This window comes from Rhea pennata, chromosome 1, assembly GCF_028389875.1.
Source record: "Rhea pennata isolate bPtePen1 chromosome 1, bPtePen1.pri, whole genome shotgun sequence".
Classification (NCBI taxonomy): domain Eukaryota; kingdom Metazoa; phylum Chordata; class Aves; order Rheiformes; family Rheidae; genus Rhea; species Rhea pennata.
This window is the reverse complement of record NC_084663.1, coordinates 114177139-114200653: the sequence shown is the minus strand read 5'-3', so window position 1 is coordinate 114200653 and position 23515 is coordinate 114177139. Positions and strand designations below refer to the sequence as shown.

General features: G+C 38.0%; 1 protein-coding gene across 4 annotated transcripts in view; it reads left to right on the top strand.

Moving 5' to 3' along the window:
• Nucleotides 1-23515, top strand: part of APP (amyloid beta precursor protein) — a 224554-nt gene that overhangs the window by 181823 nt on the left and 19216 nt on the right. For 2 of the 4 annotated variants that reach the window (XM_062598054.1, XM_062598035.1), the window contains 2 exons: nucleotides 13982-14203; nucleotides 20064-20117. In XM_062598054.1, coding sequence (XP_062454038.1) covers nucleotides 13982-14203; nucleotides 20064-20117 — 276 coding nt within the window. The remainder of the gene's footprint in view (nucleotides 1-13981; nucleotides 14204-20063; nucleotides 20118-23515) is intronic. The other 2 variants (XM_062598064.1, XM_062598045.1) reach the window with 1 other exon arrangement.

Here is a 23515-nt window from a genome sequence, read left to right as displayed (position 1 = left end):
CCTAGAGGTTCTGAGAGCAATAATGATTGCCACAGGCTGTCAATCCAAAATGGAAACCATCATGGTTTTTAGTTAGATATTGCAAAACCAAAACACAACCTTGGAGGCTTTGAAAAAGCAAATTTGACCTGCCCTGGTGGGTGCCATTCTTTTGTGATTCTCTTTCGTTATCTCCCTCAAAATGCTGCTTTGAATATGTAGCTAAAAATCTCTTTCAGACAACAGTAGGAACTTGAAAAAAGTCCTCAGCACCTCCTTTTCCTGTAACTGTTCCATATACTTGCTACCTTAAGATTTAGATGAAGAGAAAGCTTCCTTCCAAATAATACTAAAATCACTGAAAGAGGATGTGTACGATTTCTGCACCTTTATTTCAAGTTGGGTTGCTACATAGAGATATCAGAATAATAAAGGCAACTTGACATAAGTTAAATGTGTCAATAGCTTGTTAGAATGCTGTTATAATATGGCATTCATATAATATAGAATGGCTTATATATAGTTCATATCAAATAAGAACGATATTTACTGTATGACTCAGTTTCAGTATGTTAGATTAGAAAATATTTATGTTGGGCAAGGAGACTGAAGTTAGAAATTGGGAAGAGAGCTGTAGTCTTCCTCCAAGATTGACTTACATAATCACAGAATGGTTGAGGTTGGAAGGGACCTCTGGAGATCATCTAGTGCAACCACCCTGCTAAAGCAGCGTCACCTAGAGCATGTTAGACATGATTGCATCCAGGTGCATTTTGAATATCTCCAGAGAAGGAGACTCTGAGAAAATGCACTAGAAAGGATAACTTGATTGTTGATTTGAGACAGTTGCTAGGACTAGATGGATGGATGCAGAGAAGTACATTGAGCATTGGGAAACTAGAGATGTAGGGATGTAGAGCTGTTTTTCTGAAACAATTCCTCTCTGTTTCTAGTTAACCGTACTTTACAGGCAGTATTTCCATGTATTTTTAAAAAAGACACAAATAGGGTTGAATTTCTAACCCAGGGTAAAATAAACAGCCACAAATCCAGTGTACAGCTGCAGTTGTTATAAAAATCTGAAGCTGAGGGAAGGTGGACTAGTCCTGCTAATATTTAATACTTTCTGCAATTCAGGAGATCATGTTTGTCATCTGGAATTTTAGTTTCCAAATTGTCCCAGATGCTTGGTTGGGTACTGCAGGAGGAGTGCCTTCTATTGCAGAGGCAAGGCAATGTCATCTTTACCAAATCCTAGGTATGAAGTTTCCACCCTGTAAAAAGTTTCCACTCGGTAAAACTGGCACATTTTTTGTGGCAGCAGCTCTTCGTTTGGATTTCATGGGTGTATCTACAGCATGCAGAAATTTTTCAGTGAACCCCAAACAGATTTTCTGGAAGCAGTACAATTATGTGCAAGTTTCACCCTAACATACTGTGAATCCTAGCTTCTAGTTTTCAGAACGTAGTTGAGCTATGCCTGTGCTGTATCATATTAACTTCCTGTTCCTCCTGTTCTGCTCTGCCTCCTTTGCTTAGGAGGATAGCATGACTGGAATAAGCAGTCTCAAGTAGCCTTCAGAGAAACACGTATTTGCACAGATACTCAGATTAACTTCCAGCACTAACTGTGCCTGTGTTTTCTCCCTATAATTGATGTGACATATTTATGCATATCCAATAACCTTAGTTTTCCAAAGAAAACTTAGAATTTTCTGTGATACAGTGATTTACCTTTATCTTCTCCCTTAAAGCCCCATAGCACTCAATTGAATAGATGAATTGTTAGAACTCTAGCAAAAAAAATTTATTGCTGGGTCACCCATGGTTAAAAATAGCAGAGTTCTCCTATAAAAACAAACAAATTCTACTTTAAGCCTTAAACACTGTTTAAGTAGTTGTTGTATGCTTAAATAGTGATATGATCTAGGTGAACTATCTGATAAATAATTAAGACCTCTTCCACCCAAGGGCATTGCTTTTGATAGTATTTGACTAGTTTATATATACTTCAGTTTTTCTTTTAGGGATTTTTAAGTTTTATATCATCATAGTTTTCATTACAATGTTTACTGTGCCACTAGTTTTGCCATTTTGTCTTCTGTGTAAAGTGCTTCCCTTTTGATTTAAATACCACAACAAGATACAATTGAGCTATTTGTTTGAACCCCCTTAAAAACAGAATACATCACCTTGTTCCATCAATGTCCTCCCTTAACTCTGCTATATTTTAACAGGCAAAGATGGCCAGCAGCCTCAGTGACAGTTATATGTTGCTGCAGGCCTTGTAACTTCTGCACACCATTAGGCAGCTTCAAAGAGGTGAGAAGCCTCTGCTATTTCTCTGGGTTGGAGGCTCAGCTCTGTGCACTAGTTTAAAAAAAATTTTTTTTGCTGCAGATTAGAAAAGAAAAAAAAGTCCCAGAAACAGATGCAACATTTTCCTCTTCAAAGCAACCCTTATTTTCTGTCCAGATTATTTGACTGTCATAGAAAATTAGGCAGAGAATAGGAGATGATTAAAATAGATATAAATACACTTCACTGACATTGATGTTCTCAAATGCCTTTATTGCTACCATACTATATCCTCCTCATCTTTTGTAGCTAAATGGTCTATTGTATCTTGCCATGAGAACTACTGTTCTTCAGGAAAGATATGAATCCTGATTTTTGTGTGCACAAGCCCTCTTTTAATCTCATAAATATTGTGAACATGATTTTAGACAAGAAAAGAACAAGCTTCCTGCAGATCTGTAGATGTTGTGAGAGAGATGAATGGCTTCACATGTCTTTGGATCAGCTGGGGAAGAGTGTTTCAGGAAAGATGTGGGGCATCTTTCTTTTCATCCACTTCTCAGAAATTTGATCAGAACTAAATCATCTCACAAAATATGTTACAAGAATATTTTTCTTTTTGTTTGAAAAACACTGTTCTGTTTCGTTTGTACCTTTGAGGACATCTGGTCTAGTGATTCAAGTGCTAGAATTAGAAACCAGGAACTTCTGATAATTATTGACTTGTAGATCAGAAACAAACTATTAATATTCTGGACATCCCCTATTCCAGAGAGTATTTAAATGTTTCATTCTAAATAGTGCATCTTTTAGCAGGGGAAATTAAAAGCTCAATTTTCAATAGGAGCTTATAGCTATATAGCTTATAGCACTCTCTCCTGCACTGGCAGGTCTTGCTGGAAGTCTCTATTCTGTATCCTTTCTAGTTCTCTTATTCGAGCCCAAGTATTTTTTTCATATATGCTGGTCCTTAAAGAGGAAATTATCATCCCTGCTGCAGGTCCCACAGGAAGTTTGTGAACAGAGAAATCACAGTGGCAAGAGATTTAGTTGGAAACCAGGAACTTGCATCCATTTCACAGCTTTTATTTTGTAATACACCATTTTGGAGGAGTGTACAGAGGAGCTTATGCATGATGGATTTTCACCCTGGAGTTAAAATTGCACCAAACTTTGAAGAGTTGTCTGCTGTTAGTTTGTAGTCTCTCCTATTTTTCCTTGTTTGATTGTATGCACAGGAAAGTGTGGATCTGTTTAGGATTTTGGTTCTAACTTTCCAGCCATTTCACATGCTATTTTCTGATAACTTTCAGACAAGAGTCTGAGAAATTCTGTCTTGGAGACTGTTGTTTCTGTTGGTAGAGGGATTACAATTGTATGCAAGTGTCAAACATATATTATTTTAAATCAATATAATGGATATATTTTGTTTTAAAAAGCATTGTAGGTCATGATTACCCCATAGTTAGATATGTAAATAAATGTGTTTGATTTGGTTTGCTACTCTGTTCTCTCTTTGGTGTAAGTAAAAAGTGAAGCTGGATTACTTGGTTTTCAGAGGTTACAGAGAAAATACATGGTGGTATTGAAATTTTTCTCACATGACCTTAACCTGGTGCATTTTTTAAGTCTGATTTTACTGTTCTGTGCAGCAGTATGGCTTTTCTCAGCCTCTCTCTTTTGTAGTCCCTAATAATTGCTTCTACCACTATACTTAAGGAATTAATGAGCTAGCTTATCTTGTGCCAAATTTAAAATGTTGCTCTTTTACTGCATGGATAATTAAAGTCTGAAAAAATCTTGAAGTTCTCCAGCTTGCAAATATGATCTGAAGGAAGGTTAGCTTAGGAGAGCTTGACTTTCTGTGAATGTGTAGCTTTCAGTCAGGTGGAGAGGGACTCGTTCAGTGAAATATTAACCACTTATGGAAATTCTATTGCTTTTTGCTACAGGGAGTTTTTTGGCTCACTGGATATATGTATGCCTTTATTTAGAAATGTGTGCGTCTGAAGCAGGTGAAAGGTGTGTTTGAAATGCTTGATGCAAAGGGCCCACAGTTAAGCTAAAAAGGAGTGGTTTGGGGAAACGCTAAGTCTTCCTTGTGCTTTTCTGCCCCAACCTTTACCAGTGGGTGTGGAGACACCTCAACCAAACCCCTCTCCCTGCTGTCTTAAACCAAGTTTCTGATATCCATATCCATGAGCTCCAAAGCAGCCCAGAATCATAGCGATATAAGCAACACAGCAGCAGCTTTCAGTTCATCCTAGCTGTTGAATGGTAGATTTTCTTTCATAATGACCTGGTTTTAAAAAAGAGTTTTGTCATTCTGCATAATTACATCTAAGATTAAATTCCTAATAGGAAATGTTAAATTATAAAAGAAGCGAATTAATGATCTTAGAGTTGGGCATCCATTTTCCTGTGCTAGCAAACTGTTACGTGTCTGCTGCGCATCAGTCCCAGGCTGTCAACGCAAGCTATGTGTGCTCAGTATGTGGCTTATAGAGCTATAGCTGCAATCATTGCTCCTAGAACAAGTCTCTGGACTTTTCATCCAAATGAATTTAAACACTGAAGTCCGAAGCGTGTGACTGTGGTCAGGCATCCTGAGATGAAGGGCAGACCGGGCCTCTAATGCCAGTGATGTGCTAAGTTTTCTTTTACTCAGGCATAACTTGCTGTTCAGGGGGGCTCCATGAAGATGCTTAGGTGCTTGTTACTGGCGAGAGTATCTGATCTATTCTTGCTAGACATGTTCTTATTATAAGTCTAAAGAAGGAGAAGAATTACTGAGGATGTATGGTTTTACAGAATAGCTGGATTGATAGAAATATTGCAGTAATCTCCTAACAGCCAGTTCCTGTGCATGTGAGGTTACAAATGAAGCAATTTTTTATCAGCATAGCTTTCTCCTGCTGTGGGATTCTCATATGCCCAATTTAATTGAAAAAATGTATTTTCTTGAATAACTCTAGGTGGGGATTCCACTCCTTTCATTGTTCTGCTCCTTGCTATTAAATCATCTGTATGACAAATGGCAAAGAAGCTATCAAAATAGGACATGTACCCCTTAATATATATTTTTGCTATACCTAATGAATGTGTCTCTAGAATACTCAGATAAGCCAGGTTACATTTGGCCTATCAAATGCTGAAACTACAGTTAATAAATAGCCCAAAAGTATTTTCTCTGAGGCAGATGCTGCGGAGTTCAGTTTTGGTGAATTCTGATTTAAATTAGTACAAGTGAGTCAAATCTAAAATGCAATTCTGTGATGAGGAGAATCAGGTGCAGTAAATTAAAACTTAAATATATTTTTATATATATATATATATATATATATATTTCTAGATTATTTAATTTCCTAAGTAATAAAAATAGTTCCCTAGCTGCCTCAGAGCAGCTCAATACATGTCAAAAATTCATGTGAGATTTGTACTTTGACCTTCAGAAATATTTTTAGAAAGTTATGAGTAACTGACTTTTTTCAGGTGTTGGAAATGGGAAGAGTTTTAACTTCTAGTGTGATTCTGGATTTTACTGTGTGTTATAAGGTTGGCAAGTAACTCTGATCATTTTTATCAGAATAGAAAATGAGACAATAAAATTTCATAGATTTTTTTTTTTTAGTGTAGGGCATTTGTAGGGCAGTTTCAGCTTTAAGACTAATAACCTGCTTATCTAGGATGAAAATTTATGTGGCTTTTTCCCACCTTTCATAGGGCTGACAGAGAATAATAATGAATGTGTAGTAATCTTTCAGAAAAGGCAATGGGAATTTGGAAAGGGGGGGTGTATGTTTTAATTTAGACTCTTCCACCTACTTTGAAGTGTTTAGTGGTTTAATCATTTGGAGTTAAATATAGAGTTTAAATTTAAACTTCAGGATTTTAACTCAGTGCTCTGTGTGAATTGAAATGTTGACATACGGTGTGTGATTACAGTATAAAGTAGCAATTCAGTATTTTTCCCCAAGCATTTTTTAATATTTCTTTGCTTAGGTTGGTGCTAGCTTGTCATCATCTTCCTAAAGAGGAACTTACTGTCCTGGAGAAGTTGCACTTTTTCAATAGGCAATGGACAGAACAGTGTGCTAACTTACAGCATCACCATCAGGACAGTTAGCTGAAGGAGGGGGGGGTTAATGAAACGTGTGTGTGTGTGTATCTTTTTAACAATTTTTCCTATTGAATCAGAAACTGGAAATTTTATTGCTCAGTCTTACCTGAAATTTTGGCAATATTTCACACTAGTCCCTTTCCCCCAAACATCTGAGATCTGAATAAATTCTTACGCAAGGAGAACTATAAACATTTTGTCCCAGGCTTAGAACATGTCTCTTAAGTAATACAAACTTCAAGGTTTGAGGAAGTTAAGTATTTCATGAAGAACAGTTAGAGTTCTGTAGAGCAAAAGTGTTCTAGTTACATTGGACACCCGGTAAAGGAGAGAAAGTGTTTTGTGATTGGAAAGGGGAAAGAAGAGATGTCAGTATTAATTGCAGTAAAGAAAAAAATCTTTTAACTGCAGCTGACAACTAAATTATCTCTCTTTTGCTCCTGTGGTTTTACTGTTATTTAAATACTGTTTAATTTGAATCTTCTTTTCCACAATTGGCACTGTACTGGAGAGAGAGAAAATATAGTAATATAGTATCCTTTCTGTTAAGAATCTATAATCTGTCCCCAGCAGCTCTAAGTGATAATTGACTCAGGTGAATGGTTTTCTTTGCTCCAAGATTATATACATTTTCACTTGTAACAGTCTCTTACAGTGCCATATTGGGGAGTTTTTTGCTTCTTCTCCTTTTATCTTACTAAACTTCATTTTGGATAGAACTTAGAGATCCTAAGGCTGAAAAAGTTCCTTTCAGTATACAAATAACTACATTTCATTCAGAATTTTTACCCAAAGGATTGACATAACATGGAAGTAGGATTTTTCAGCCTTATAATACAGAGCTTTTGAGGCTGTGAATGATTAATTTTATTTCTGATACAATATTATTAATTTAACCAAATAATGAGGAGAGGATGAGAGAGAAAGAGAGAGACTGGAGATGGAAAAAAAACAAAAAAAAAGAAAAAAAAAGGCTGAAACTTTGAAGAAAGGAAAAGAGAGGTCTTTCAATCTGTATTTAGTAACTTTTTTCCAGTGATAACCCAGGCTTCTGGTTTTAGACTTGTTTTACCCCACAAGCTTCCTATAATACTCTCTGCTTTTAACTAAAGGGAAAATACAGTTATTAACTAGATGCCTGGCTGTTAAATATTAAATAAATTATATATCTGCACACATCTATAACCATATATTTATATTTAATTTTAGCTCATAACTAATGCATTTAGCTGTTAGATAGCTAAGAGTTTGTAATAATTATAGTACTCTTTCATTTAAGGTGAAGAATATCATAGCAGCTTTCTTGCAAAAGTAGGCAAGATTCCAAAACCCTGAGTTGTGTTTTATTGCAAGCTCTGTAAAAAATGGGAGATGGATAATACTAGTTCTTCCTTGATGATGTGTCTTTGAAATTCTCATGAACCTCTGCTCAAAGGTTTTTGAAATTCCATAGCCACGTACAAAACTAAATTTGCATTGAAGTCTGAAGTCCATCCCGGATGGAAAAAAAAACCCACCAAGGTCCTGTGGAATGTAATCGTTATATGGTAGTAAGCAAGCATGTAAGTGTGCTGCTGAATTGAGTCTTCCAATACTACCAGAATAATTTTTAGAACATGGTCCACCTGCAAAAGGAGAATCACACTGTATGTAAGTTGAACTTGTTTGTTTTCCTATAATGTAGATCAAATACTCTCTGCAAGGCAAATTCAACTGGAGACTATTAAATGCACCTGCTTACAGGGGAAGGAGGATTTGGGTCATTCTTATGGTATGGTTTGGGAAGCACTGAACTCCACATATAATGAAAGAGCACAAGCAGCAAGGAATAGAAAACAAGTAAATGTGATGATAAAGTTATGATATTTTTCTATTTTTATGTATTAGAAGGATGATTGGTTTTAATATGGTGAAGTCTTCAAAGCTACTGCTGCTACTTACTCTTGTCCTAGTGGTGATATCTCTTAAGAAAATAAGAACTGTGAAATATGTTTTTCCATGGTTCTTGCTCTTTAAGTCTCAGCTCCACACTGAGAGAGACATACACACCATAAAAGGTTCAAAATTAGCAGACCTGTGGTGTAAGAGCACAGGCTAACAATGAGATGAGAAAAAGCTTAGCTCTGATGAGGTGAATACAAATCTGAATGTTGCAAGTTGGGCTCCTTTCCAGTACTTCACAGTGATGATCTAGATGGTTCTTACATCACCATCTTCAAAGCATGCAGGCAATAAAGCCACTCTCACACCTTCCTACAGGCAGGTCACTTTTAATAAAGTTTTTATCCGAGTTGCTGTCCAAATTATATTTGACTTGCGCTGTAAAAATGAATTAGTTCAACACTGAATGCCACATAATTGTATTTTGTACCTTAATAATGTTATAATGTAACATTAATTGTTAATAATTAAAGTTAATATATAATTGTTAATTAATGTATAAATTATCTTCAAACTAGTATAAGCTAAGCTGTGTGTAAGCACAAATGAAGCAGTCACTGTGACTCAACTGCTCTGCAAGTTCTACTGTCAAGAAGAATGAGGAGGTTGCTGACACTTTGTCGTTTTGAAAGCATATGCTCAAGAGCAACCACAACTTTGGGAAAAACATGTTGAGTTCAGACTGAATGGTGACTGATAATCACTGTGAGGCAATAAGACTGTCTGCATTTGTAACAATTTATTTGAATTGATTCCCAAACCTATTTTGTTAAAACAAAGTTTATTGTATTCATGTAGATGTGGTTTTAGAAAGGGGATTTGGTGCTGGGATTAAACTATGGCATGTAATTTGATGGTGTTTTAACTAGTGTATAGAAGAGGTATTTGGGGTACATTTTGTTTCTTAATTGTGTATAAGATCTTTAAATTAAAGAAAAATATGCCATTGATTTATAGAACTTTTAAAAATTATAACTCCTAATTGTAAAGTTTTTTAAGTAAATTCAAAAATCCTGCACAGGTAATAGCAGATAGCAGAGTGTTTCATCTGGTAGATAGACTCCTTAGAAAGAAAACACAACAAGCTTCTAAACTTAGATATTATAATTAGTTTTGGAAGTTTTAGATAACAAGCTACTACACTAAATAAAAATGATGATTTGAAAGATAGCTAATGGATTGCTGGCATTCCAGAGCAGCAAGTAAGGCTGTTCTATATTAAACTTCTGCCATTATAGCTGTGTCAATTAAGTATTGGGGTAAGCATGCCAATGTTGTATGCCAGTATAAAGCAGATAGTTAGTTACAAAATAACATAGTTTTTGCCATTCTAAGACACTGTCACTTTGAATAGTGAATATTTGTCATAATGCCCATGGGCCAGGGGTACCGTAGATGAACCGCTCTTAACAATCAAAGGTCCACCAGAAGCTTTTGTAGCAGATTTTCCTTTTCTTCCTCTGCTCCTCCTTTGCTTTCTGCATCATAGTAGTCTGAAAGGTGTTTGTAGTGGTATTACTCTTCTGTCTGCTTTCCCAGACCTATTTCACTTCAATATTTCTGTGTTTTGTTCAGTAGTGATAAACTGTGGGGAAATGCCCGCAGTGAGACAAAAGATGAGTGAAAATTCCTTGGAAATGATGATCATGATAAATCTGAGAAATATTTTAGTAAAATCCTAGGATTGAGCTTCTTGTCCTGGGAACTAAAGGGTTTGGGTGCCTAAAGGAGGACTTGTTGCAAGCCGGGATGGGGAGGTTGTCCTGTGTGTAAGGTAACTGTGCATCCACGCACCAAATTCAGAGCTGCTGAGAGATCTGTGGTCCAAACTGAATGTACATTGTTCCCAAGGTCATGCTTACTTTTGAACTCACGCTCTCAAAATGACAAGAAGTTTAAACATCCTCCTTATTCTTCTTGATGGCAGCACTTGGAGCATGTTACAAGAAGATAATGAGCCAAGCAACAACAACAGAGGAGCAAGTCTATTATGGGAAAATTGCTGGAGGATTTTTGGCCCATTGTTTTGGTATGAGATGAAATTTTGAAGAGCAGCCTAGAATCTATCTATTTTCAGCCCATTATAATGAAGACATTCACCGCACAAAGAAAATCCCTGAAATAGTTCTGAATTCACATGCCAGGCTCCAGCTGTACTCCTTGCCTATTTAGAGAATTGTCTTTTGCAGAGTGAGGGGATTGAATTGGCCATTCTGATAAGTGGAGGGAATACTCGATTGATGAGTACGATGAGGTTTTATGGCTTTCCATTAGTGTAACTTGATGATTCAAGTAGCTAACGGAACTCTGACAAAACCTACCTTGAAAAATTGGTCTTGGAATTTGCCAGCTCGTATCAATAACCAGCAACCCTAGAGCAGACTTTTTAAGCAGTTCTCAGATTAGACCAATTATTTGCAAATCATTTGCCTGGTGCAGACACAGATGCCTTGATCTGATGGGCTTGAGCCCAGTTTGTCAGCTAGGAGCTTGTAATGTCTCACTATAGTTCAGTTTCTGATTCATCACGTCAGATGGGCTGATTCACTTTGGCCATTGTTTCCCTGCTGTAAATGGATGCGATCATAATCTGCTCATTGTAATACGTGCCTGCCTCGCTCGAGCTATTGTGCGGGTCAGTTAATGTCGGTGTTGTGCACAGCAGCTGAGCAGGGAAACAAAGGGACCCGCGAGTCCTGGTGGCAGCATCCTCTGTTTGGTGGTATCGAGCATCTCTGTGTACGCGTCCTCCACGGCATTTAGTAATTTTGATATAGCCACGGCACCGTGATGTTAGTCTTGTGCCCCTCTCTGTCAGCCTGGTGGGCTCAGTCGTGCCTGCCTCATGCTGCTTTCACCTTGCTCCCCACGGCACTTGCTTTTCTCCCCGGCGTCATGCCGGCCCCAGGCTCTCCTCACCCTCGGGAGGACGGACCCTTTCTTCCTCCGTCCTTACGCAGCAGCGCTTGGCCCTTTCCAAGGGGTTGGAGCCATCCCTCAGGTAACGCTACGTGCGACAAACAGGGTGAGGGTGGGCAGGGAAACCCTGGCAGTGGTGGGGGAGTGGTCGACACAAGGGTATGGCATCCTCAGCACAGCTCCGTGCCACAGCCAATGCAGTTTGCTACAGGCCACCACACAGTCCCCAGGGACCAGGAGGGATAGCAGGGAAGAGGGGAATTGCATCCTAAAACCCTTCTGGTTCCTCTGTCAGAAAGCCTTGCAGGTATCAGGATGCTTAGTGGTTCTGTGACAGTCGCTTTCCTGTGATTTATAGTGACCTTTTATCATAATGTATTCAGATTTTTATCAAAAAAATTTTTTTTTGGATCGTGTCATCTGTGACTACTTGCTAGGCAGCAGGCACTTCAGAAACCAGTCTTCTTACTCAGGCCACTAATACTCAGCTTCTTTTTGTGAAGTCTTGTCTTCCATACCTAATAAGAATTAACATCTGTAATGTGATACAATGTCTGTTCAGAATATTGAGTTGCTTTGGCTGTCTCTCTCCTCTGCTATAAGGAGACGCTTTAATTTGATAAAGGATTAATGAAAGTGTGCTGGGGAGAAAAAAAATTGAACTTGCCTCCCGTGGTAAAGATTTATTATGTATCTTATAATACCATTTTCAATAAAATGAACACAAAGGGAAAAACAATTCAGTGTTACATAGGCTTTCTATGCTGTCTCAATAAGTCATTTTAATGAACAAATTAAACAGCAGAATTGACTTTTCTATACATACTAACAGTGAAATTGGCTTACTGTCTACTAATGCAAGTACTGTTTAAACAGGAAAGGCTGGTTTTAGATATCATTTGACAAGGTTGAAGACCTTTATATCGTACTGGCCTCAGGACTGGAGTAGTAATTTTTTGTTTGGTTTTGATGTCCTGGCTTCAGTGTAGTAGTAGGGCAGTATGGAGCCATGTTAACTTATCTCACTGGGAGATGATCTTTAAGAGACCTATTTCAGAGCAGAGCTGTATTTCAGCCTCATTGATGAAGGCATTGAAGCAGAGCCAGCTCTAGTGTTTCTGAGTTGGGGGGATCCTCTCTGAGGGCCGCTGCACGGGTGTCAGGTACTTTAACAGTGCTTTGCTGTAGTGTTGGGTTGGGTGTTAGTGTGTGCGCTGCCGTAGGAAGCTCAGGAGGGAAATGAGACTCAAAGATGTTACTGAAGGTTAGAAGGTTTTGGTGGGACTGGACCTCTCTATCCTTGAAGTAAGAACTACCCTTCACAGGAACTAGGAAACGCCAAAGCTGGTAGGTTTGGAAACAGATTGTTTCTCACAGCTGATATAGGGAAATAACAGAGCTCCTACAGAGTGGCACAAAAGGCTTAGCAGCAGCGTGAGGTTTCCTGACCCTAAATTGCTGCAGGTTTCAGATGGAGGTATGATGTAGTGACAGTTAGTAGGTCATTAATGAAATGAAAAAAGAAGCCAGTTTTCTGGCTGAAGAAAACTGAAGAATGAAAGCTTTTGTGTCATTGGCTGGTATGTGCTTGTGCACACACTTGTGGGTGTGCAAGCAGTTGCACTCAGTAGCATAATCTTTACAGGCTCCAGTCTAGGCTCACTGTAGCACTCTACAGAGCACTGTGAAGCCTGAGCACTAAGTACCTTGCCACATTATTAGCCGTTTTTTGCTAGCTTCCTCATTGCAATTGCTTGCTTGCTTGAAGGTACCCTGGTGTGCCAAGTTCGCTCAAAGTTACATGCAGATAATGCATTGTCTGTACCAAGGAAAAATATCAGCAAAGAGGCAGCTCAAGAGTGGAGGAACTTCATTGTGAGGAGTTGCAGTAATGAAGCACACAATCTCCTAGATTGTTTTTAACACTGAATTGGGCAGTACGTCCCACATACCTGATGAAGCTGAAAAAATGCCTTGTTCTAATACAAGGAAAAAAAAAAAAAAAGAAATCCTATGTAATATTGCACAGCTTTAGGTCCTGGTTGCTTGCAAAATGCTTTGCAGAGAATTTAATGTAATATTTTATCTAGCTGTTACATTCAGCCTGTTGTACAAACCTGAATTTAGGTTGATACTACATAATTATATCACAGATGTTTATTGCCTAAGATTGTTGGAAAACAACTGCTTCAGTATTTTCAGCTAAGGTATATATATTAAGAGAGCAAATGTTTCTTCAAATTCTGTTTGTTATAGTAAGCCCCTTTTCATCCAGTAAGTGCCATGGTGACTTAGTATTAAAGAGCAATGATGAGCTATGATATTCAGTATTTAAGAGGAACAGAAAAGAATAAAGACACGCCTTCCCATGGGTTTCTTGCATATTGACTTACAGCAATATGTTGGGAATTGATTTGTGCTTCTTTTAAAAGTGGTTAACTCTAGTGAAAACTCTAGGGACTCATAAAGCAAAGACCTGTAAGCTGTGGTGATATGTGGGTAGAAAACAGTATTGAATATTTCTGGTTGATATTTCAAAAAAAATGCTTTACTGCTTTAACAGTAGTGCTCATCACATAATTTTGACTATCCTAAGCCTTCACATTTTTCTTTCCTCATAAAAATAGAATCTCTTAATGGTAAATTTCTTCTATCATAGCACTGGAAAGGGGTCCTCAAAATCATAAGCTATTTTAGTTAGTTTCTGTGTTCATTTTCTTGCAGATGAATTGCTTCAAAAAGAACAAAACTACTCTGATGATGTTTTGGCCAGTATGATCAGTGAACCCAGAATCAGCTATGGAAATGATGCCCTCATGCCTTCATTAACTGAAACTAAGACCACAGTTGAGCTTCTTCCAGTGGATGGAGAGTTCAGCCTAGATGACCTTCAGCCATGGCATCCCTTTGGTGTTGATTCTGTTCCGGCCAATACTGAAAATGAAGGTATGTACAATCGGGGTAGAAACCCCAGATTATTCTGAATTGACTATTATGATTCCTTTTTCACTGAGTTCACTGAAAACTGTCATCTTTCTGATATAAGCAGGATAGAGGTCTCGAATGTAAGTTTAGAACTGGTCTGCCACATCTGCTGTATTTCTTTAATTAAACAGACCAGACTAAAATTTTGAATTTAGATACATAATAAATTTCAGTATTGAACTTACTTCTCTTTAGAAACAAAGCAAAATAAATTCTAACAAATATGGGTGAGAGTCCTGTAAAATACATGGTGATGAGTTAAGGGAGATAGGTTGGTAGATTTGTGCAAATGTAGAATGAGTGTTAATTAAGAAAGAGCTTAACTGCTGGCATGAAAAGGATTACAGAGCCAGTACAATCCCAGCATATGAGCTGTGTTTATTTTTGTTGTTGCCTGGAGTTGTGCTGCAGATATGTTCTTCTTACATACCTGCACTGCAACTGGGTAGTGAAAACTTTTGTCCTAAGGAATATTTTGCATTGCTTATAGAATAATTAACTGAAGAGATTGCATGATATTTTAATAAGTTATATATAATCTGGAATTGGTGGTTCACTTAGATGCCTGAGCCAACTAATCAGGGACTTCAGTCATCTCTTGTGTTTGCTTTCCTGTATCAGTTCAACTCCACCATCATTACTGATAAGGTAATCACAAAAATGGAGGTTTATTGTAAGAAAGGAGTGGTGGTTTCACAAAGGCTGGAGGTACAGAAGTCTTGTTTCATGCAAATTTCTGTTTTGCAAATCAAGTGCCTTGTGGAACAGAAGAGCACAGATGTTAACGCCTTCCAGAAATCTTTTGAAACTACTGGCTTAGGCTATACCTGCTCTCAGAATGAATTTTGAGCACACTAGGCCATTCTCCATGACTTAGTACTCCTTTTTAGTCTCACTTTGACAGAGAGTTGAATGACTATGGGAGCTGGGCGCTTGGGAGACAAAACGTGGGACATGGATATAGATGTGGCCGTGAACTTGTCAGGCCCCATGTTGGTCCTGGGTGAAGTCAGTCGAGTAAAGACCAGTTCTGTGATTGAGCTGAGCCATACCCAGAGGTCAGAGAAGCCTGGGATAGGCTAAAGAAATGGCTAGAGACCTAATCAGGGGTCAACAAATCAGTGAAACGAGTGTGTACAAAATCTTAGAAGAAGATGAGAGACTAAGGAGAAGTGGGGCCAAACTGAAACAGCCGTAGAGTGAGGGACTGCAGGTAGGGCCCAACAGAAAGAGCAAAGTGGAGCAAACTTGGAAGACTGGCCAGCAGCACGAACTAGAAGGAGGTAGATGGTGACACGGACCGAGATGTATTTGGAGCCCAGCCACCGCCAAAGTGATGCACTGAGAGTTCGAGAGCAGCTAACTAGCTTGCATCAGATACTAGCGAGCAGTACAAGCTGCTGATCAGGCTGGCAGGCTGAATTTCAGTTTCCTGGGCATTCAGCTATGGCTGGCTATTAAGTGTCAAGGCATTCTGCCAGGAGCAGGCCACAGTCCCTTTGGTGGTGTCTCTCCTGCAGGAATCCTTCCATATGGCTCTCTGCAGCATTTACCATAGGTGGGGCCTCTGGGGGATCTATTTCTTTACCCTATTCTATTTCTGTTTCTTTCTAAAGAATCCTATTCTAAAATCTACTTCTGTTTCTTTATGGGGGATCTATAGTGGAGGACTTTGAAGTTTATCCTTTCAACTTTCAAAATTTACTGATTTTAGTCACTAAGTTCAGAAGTTATTATTAGATGGACAGATCCATCCAGACATACACACAATACACAAGCCTGTTTTTTTCTTTGAGAAATTAAACTACACCCAGAATTTGATAGTGAAAGGCACATACTTTAACGTGACACTGAACTCCCATAGCAAGTATGGGAGTGTGGTTGTCCTTTTAGAAAGTACAATAGAAAATAAGAAACAAAAGCTCTTCAGCCTTGGACAGCATACTGTTTAATTGTGAATCCTTGTTTATTTGTATGCATTACATTATTTATTGCAGCCCTTCTTAATGTTTACTGTGTGGACATTTTATAACTGGTCATGGAGCCTTAGAGGATTTATATAAATGTTTGTATGTGTGTGTGTATGTATATAAAAAATCAGGATTATTTTTGCCATGAAGTAACTTCAGGCAAATAGATCCATCAGAGGCTAGTCACTATTAATTTTCAAGTCCTGTGCAGTTAGAATATAAATTATTTGGTGACACAGACCTCTTCAAGTCTTCCGTGTTTCTACACTGTTTCTATTGTCATCTGTCCAAACCACAGTCATAAATAACATTTGTAAGTGTTGTTAATATAGTCGTATCTACAATACTTACTTTCTCTCTTTACGTATCTTCCCTATTGTTACCTTTAACCCATAGTATCAAAGGGGAATTTTACAGCCTCATCTTCTTCTTTCTATGTATGTCCAAGCTCTTTATTTCAGAAACTCAGGACTAAGCCTTTGTCTTCTATTCCCATGCCTGTTTTTTTCCATGGCCGTAATCTAACCCTAGGCTTCATTTAAATTGCTTCCAAAAATTGCTGTCTCTCTTGTTACAATACGTTTTAAAAAGGAGGAAGAAGAAAATAATAAATTGACATATTTTTTTCTTTCTTTTTCTCCCTTCCTGCCCCTTTCCCTTAGGGTCTCTTTGCATAGTCTATTTTTCGTGCTGTAAATTCCCCTTATGTGGGCAGGGTTTTTTTTTTATCCTATGCAGTACTGAGCAAGTCATTATGGTTTCTGACTTCTAAGTAACAGTCAAAAAGGTGCAAGTTCAACAATCGTACTATTCAGTGACTAATTGTTGCGGCATTAGTGATCGTCAGCATCTCTCTCTGCTGTAAGATGCTGAACATGCCAGTAAAGTTCAAAGAACTGAGGATCTCGGCTCCCATTTATGTGAGTGAGAGTAGAGGATGCTCAGCACCGTCAAGAAAATCACAACAGGTTCAAAGTGAAGGGCCTGATACCTGGGGAATCTGCTGAGCAGTTGAAGCTCCAGCAGGGAAACCCTGACACTGCAGAAGTCCCTGGGAATTTTGCCAATGGTTTACCTGAATTTAGTGATTTACCCTATATATTCTACCCTGCAGACAGAGTTAGCCTTTGTGACAAAGTATTTATTTTTTTCAAAAATAAAATTTTCATGAATGTGCAGTGCTGCCATTATGATGTGGCCAGCTATTTCCTTCAACACTCTCCTTGGTCAGGTGAACATCGTTTGGTTATCTTTACCTGTTTGTTTATGTCTGTTTTTGAGCTTTTGGCTTCCAGTTTTTTATCTTTGAGAAGAAAAGCATTCATGCACATCCACATTCCTCTTTTTTACATCCTGAGATGTAAAAGATAAAAGATAGCATAAGATAGGAGGTAGGATGTATACACTGCATGAAGCCTGCATAATTGTGTCATGGAAAAAGCAGGTATATACCAATTTTATTTCATGAGGCTATGTGGAAAATAGATTTGCAATCTTAATTCTGTGCTCATTCGTGCCTACTTGCTTACAGGTGGAAATATGTTCAAGAGAAATATGATGATTTTGGAGCATCGAAATGAATGCAGTTACATCTTTTTTGAGTTTTACTTATTCATAAATGCTACAAGAGATTTAAACTTCTCCCTTCTATGTCACTGTTGTGAGGCAATGTGGTCCAGTGAGCAAGGCAGTGAGGAAGGCCACCAACAAGATTTTTAGAGTTAACCCTTATTTGTGTGTACATCAATACAGGGACAAGAGCAAGCAGGTCTTAAAATGAAACTGAAGTTCAAAAAGTGGCTGCTCAGCACTCTCTAGAAATCAGGCCTCCTTTATATCATGCCGTCCATGGCATGCTGCACTGAGATACCCAGAATTGCTACTTGGTTTGAAAAATCCATGGCTCTAAGCTTTTGTTCCCACTTTTTATCCTGCAACTGATGTGTGACCTTGAGCAGATCACACCACTTTTGTTTCTTTCTCCCAGTTATGAAATGTGCCATTGATGTTTGCCTTCCTCCTATGAAGCACTTTTAAAACTGTATCTGACAGAAATAATTATTCATTATTAATGCTTTCACCTAAGTCTACGAAGAGTGCATTAGCCGTAGGTCAGGGCCATGCTATATAACAAATTTCCCTCAGCTTTTTCTCCTTTCAGCTGCACCTGTTCTTCTTGCTACTTATAAGCTGTTCTCAGTTCTCTGTAGCCTTTGGTGTAATCCTCTGCATGCCTCCCTGACTACGACAGGGTTACAAAATGCTAGCAAGAAGGATATAAAACCCTTCAGTGGTCTAGGAAATGGGTAGCAGGGGGGTGACAGAGAAGGATGCTGCAGGGGCAGAACAGAAGGATGGTTTAGGGGGTTTTGGTGCTTGTTTGTTGTTCTCTTCAGTCCTTTTCACTGAAAATTGCTGCTGACCTATCTAAAGGTTGGTGCTGATAATTTTGGGAAACCTAGTGGAAGACTTAAAAAAAAACCTTGAAACTGTAGTTTTTAGTTAAGGATGGAAATTGGGTTTTGTGTAGCACTGCATAAGGAAAGCAATTACATGGTCGGCTAGTGCCACTCTGAACTGCCGTGAAGGGAAGTGGTTTGATGGGTTGTCTCTGTAGCACCAGGCCAGCAAGCTCTGTGAAAATGCACTTCTGGAAACACAAGCAAGCCAGACTCATGGATGTGCCTTTAATCTACAGCTGCTATAAAGCTGGCGTGGTGCTTTCTCTCTGAGGCAGAAGCTACTACAGTCAGCTTCTGGGTACAAAGGATCAGGTGCGACACAGACTCTCACTTATATGCATAGCAGGTTGTTTGCCAGAACCATAGGAAGACCAAGAAAGTGACACAGGCTTCCTAAGGAGATAGTGAGGCCTCTTGCATCAGTCAGCAGTAATCATCAGGTTAGCGTGATTTTCTGATACAAAATGCAGTTTTCTTTGTGAAAATTGTGATTTTTGTCAATTTTCTGTGTGACTGTGGCTCACCTACTGCTGATTTAGATGGTTTATGTTTGAATCTAGAAATTCAAATGAGCGAGAGTACCTTATCTAAAAATTCCATAATTCTGAGCTATGACATAATAATTTTATTTACCAAAATTCATTTTTTTGACACTGACACTTAGCAAAGAGTAAATAAAATAGACAAAAACACTGGAGCAAAAGAGAAGCAGGGGAAAAAGAAGGAGAAAGACAGAATATTTTAAGCTAGTAAGGTCTTTGTATGGTAATACAAGGGTTTTAAAACTATATATGACATCCAGTTGGACTGGAAAGTTTTATTTCTCCTTTGCTCCTCTTTCAAAAATGGGAAGACGAATTTACTCTACAAATCAGAGCATACTGGAATGCAGTATTGATCGTATTTTTTAAATGTGCTGTACATCTTTCAAGTCTTACAGCTAGTGTTTGAAAAAATCTCTATTGCAAGGAAGTCAAGCTTTACTGGGTTTATAAGTCAACATTGATCAAGATTTGCTACAAGAACTCATCATGTCAGTTCTTGCTGCCAGTTCTAATCAGAAGACTGGAATAGGTTTGCATGTAATGAGTGTAAGTTCACTCTATAGACAGAAATTCTTTGATCTCGATAGTTTAAACAGGAATTAGAATATGATACAAAATTGATGCATCAGCTGTGAAACTCTCCTTTTGAAGTTTTGCCCATCCCTTCCTTTTATTTCCAGAATTAACTGAAGGCAGATATCTTCAAGCTGTTGCTTTTTATAACTTTGTTTATGCAGTATATGTCTCCTGCACTGTACCAACAGAATAGCAGTTGACTCTCTCATTTTGGGGGGAATTGTTTATTTTTTGTTTGCTTTTTTTTTCCTTTGTTGCACATGCCCAGTTGAGCCAGTTGATGCCCGCCCAGCTGCAGACAGAGGACTCACCACACGACCAGGTATATAACTTGCATGGCTTTTATCTAACCTGTGTTTTCCCAGCATGCCTGTGATCTGCTTGAGCTGAAATGATCACCTTTTCTTTGGTATAACCCTCTGTTAAAATGTAATGCTATGTCATGAACTAGAAGCTGATACTTCCGGAAGAGTTCCCCTACAAAACCCTGCCAAACCCGTGTGCGCTGTCTCTATCAAGGGCGTTCAGTACACGTACTTGCAGAAAGGAGTGGGACCCAGAGACCCAGAATCAACTCATCGTCTCTTGTAGCAAAAATGTTCTCACTCTGAATTCAGTGGTTATACAGAAACTTCCAGACAGTTATTCAACCCATCCTAACATAGCGCTGATTATTTGCCCCCCTGTGCAGGTACCTGTGTCTCCCCATAGATGGCAGAGGAACAGTAGATGACTGGCTTGGATTAAGCTGCAATCACTTAGAAAAAGTGAGGCAAATCCAATTGTTGGAGGTATTCAAGGACAGGATCTCTCTTTCAATACGCCATTTGGCCCAACTTTCCAAAGCAAAAAATCGCCCTTTTTTGGGGGGGGGGGTTCTTTGCTTTTTTTTTTTTTTTTTTTTTTTTTTTTTCCTTTTTTTTTCTTTTCAGACTGTTTTTCCCTCACCTCTGTTTAGGAATATCTAGAACTGGCTGGTTCCATTGAGAGCAACAACCTTAATTTTAAGAAGTGATTACTCTCTAACATATAATAACATTAGATCAGTTTATTTTGGAGTCAGAATTATTTCAGTGTCATACCATCTCTTTTTTTTTTCCACGTCCAATAAAACTTGATCAGTCTTTTCTCTTTTTCTTCTCATCTTGTCTTTCAAACTTCTGTCAGAAAACACGATGGGCTACGCCCTCCTACTGTGTTTAAACCTTTCACGTAACTCACCAGTATTAACTGAAGTACTGAAAATACTACAAGAGGAAGTAAAACATGTTGTACCAATTGGGATATAGATCAAGACTGACCAGATAATATGTTACTAGCATTACTCTAAGAGTCTGAAATCTTTACATGAGTTTAAAGCCTTGATTCATTCTGTGAAGATAGCCTGGAAACTTGGGCAGATCTAGATTTACAATTTAGTGCCAAAAATAGTAGGATCAGAGAATATTCTTGTAACACTGGATTATTTCTGTCATCTGGATTAGGTTTCTTCCCCAGGAACAGTAGAAATGTCACCACAAATGAAATACATATGTAAAACATATAAGTGGGAAACTCATTTAATCATAATTTTGTAATGTCAGTTCAGTCTGATAATTTTCTCGTCATATGTCAGTTTGCAATCATTAATCTTTTTAATTCAATCTTCATGAAAAAAACTCCTATTAAAAGGCCTGTGTTTATTCCTAAAGATTCCTTCTTCCTCCGACCAGGTGAGGGAAATGGCTGGCATTACTTATCTAGAAAAAAGCTTTTCTAGTATTACTGCATTCTATAGTCAGAAAAAAAAGGATAGATTTTGGTCTGTTGTATCAGAGCTCTTCATTGGTCAGGGACACTATAAAGAGTGCCAAAAGTATGACTAGCATAGGTCATGAGTAATCCTTGTGAATATATTACAATAAACTATTAAGGAAAGGTGAAAATGGTTTAATATGTGACCTTTGGGGACATTTCCAACAGATAAAGGTTAATTTACACTGTAAAAACAACAGGAGATACTTCCTCAGTTTTCTGCTCCAGTTCAGGAGTAGTACCGTCCAGTGACCTTTGCAGTGTTTGTGGCTTTTTGGCAGAGAATTTAAATGGCACAAAGGCCCTTCTTCTGCTTTTGACACATGGGGAGAATCCCTCCAGACTGACAGGGATGCAAACTGCATTCTTCAGTGAAGAAGGGTAGTCACTTCAGTGGACAAATTAAAAGCTGTCACTGCTGTGCCCCCATTCCTAATTTGACAACACAGAAAATCTTATACATACATGTAAAATACGGATTGTGCCACCTTAAAGTAGTGCTAAATGTATTGTAACAGTAAGCAAAACATTTTTTTTTCTTTACTGTTCTCGAAAAAGCTTCTCAAACATCTTTTCCGGGATGAGTGGGATATCTTTCATTTTTGTAGGTCTAGTAGATCTTCATCCTCACACCTTTAAACACCATGCTCAGACTTTGCCAAATTTATCCTTACCAAATACAAGTTATGGCAATAAATGCCCACCTGATTTTTCATCATCCTTTAAAAACAATTGAACTGCATTAGAATTTCAGTTTATGGGAAAACTGATAGCAGTCTGAATATCTGTCGTAAACTAGGAATTCTGGAAAGCAAAATAGCTGGTTAATTAAATGGAATGTAAAGTACAAAAGGGATCCTGTCAATTTAGAAATAACTATATTTTAGAATTGTTTTACTTGTTAATTATAAATTTTAAAAGAAATTATAATAGAGGTTAAAGAAGGAAGAGAGATACTTTTTTGCAGTTACTATCCTTTTGGAATAATCGTTTTTTACAGTTTGAAAAGAAAACGTTTCAAAATAGGAGGATATTATTCTAGAATGAAGCAGTATTGACAAGGGACCTAGAGGCAGATAAAATATGTGCTGCTGCTTGTAACTTTTTTGTTTTGTTTTAATTGCCTGGATTCCAGTTGATTTTCTGAAAGGTTTGTCATTTCCATAGTCTTCACTTCTCAGTTTCTTCTCCAGCTTGTTTTGCTCAAATGAACAAGGTGGTGATCTGCTTCTACAGGGTAAAAATACTGGTGTTATGTCAGCCTGCAACAGTCTTAAGACTGGTGTTAACAAGAAGTCACCATTTTGTAGCAGGAGTTTTTAAATTCTTGAGGAAAATCTTCTCTTTAATGACTGACATGCACCTACAAACACGTGCCTTTTTCCCTTTTTTTCCATTTTCTTTTTTTTTACCACTTTTTCACCCATATGACATTCTTACGATAATCATTAAGATTTTCTTAAAAAAGATCATAGTCATGCAGATCCCTTTCCCACAAGAGAAAGAATTTGGTTACAGTAGAGCAGAGAAGTACAAATACTTGTTGTTTCTAACTCTTACAGTAAGTTTTATATGAGATCGTTACCTCGCTGCATCATTCTCTTTCTCTCTCTCTCTTAAAAAAAAAAAAAAAAAAAAAAAAAGCGTATGAGAAAAGTGAAGAAATTTAAATTTGAGGAGTTGTCCAGTCCATAGATCAGGAAGGTTTATGAGTAAGGACCAAGTTTAAAGCATTTAGTAAAAATCAAGCCAGTTGTCTTAATCTCTGCCTCTGCAGTGCTTCACATTGGCTGGCAGCAATTGAAGCTTGAATTTGAGTCTGAAATACGTCAGTCGTAGGAGGAGAGTGATGTCAGGAGGATAAATCCCTATTTCCTAGTATAAATGAAACATCTGAGTGATTCACACTGGTATTTGTGCTGAAGC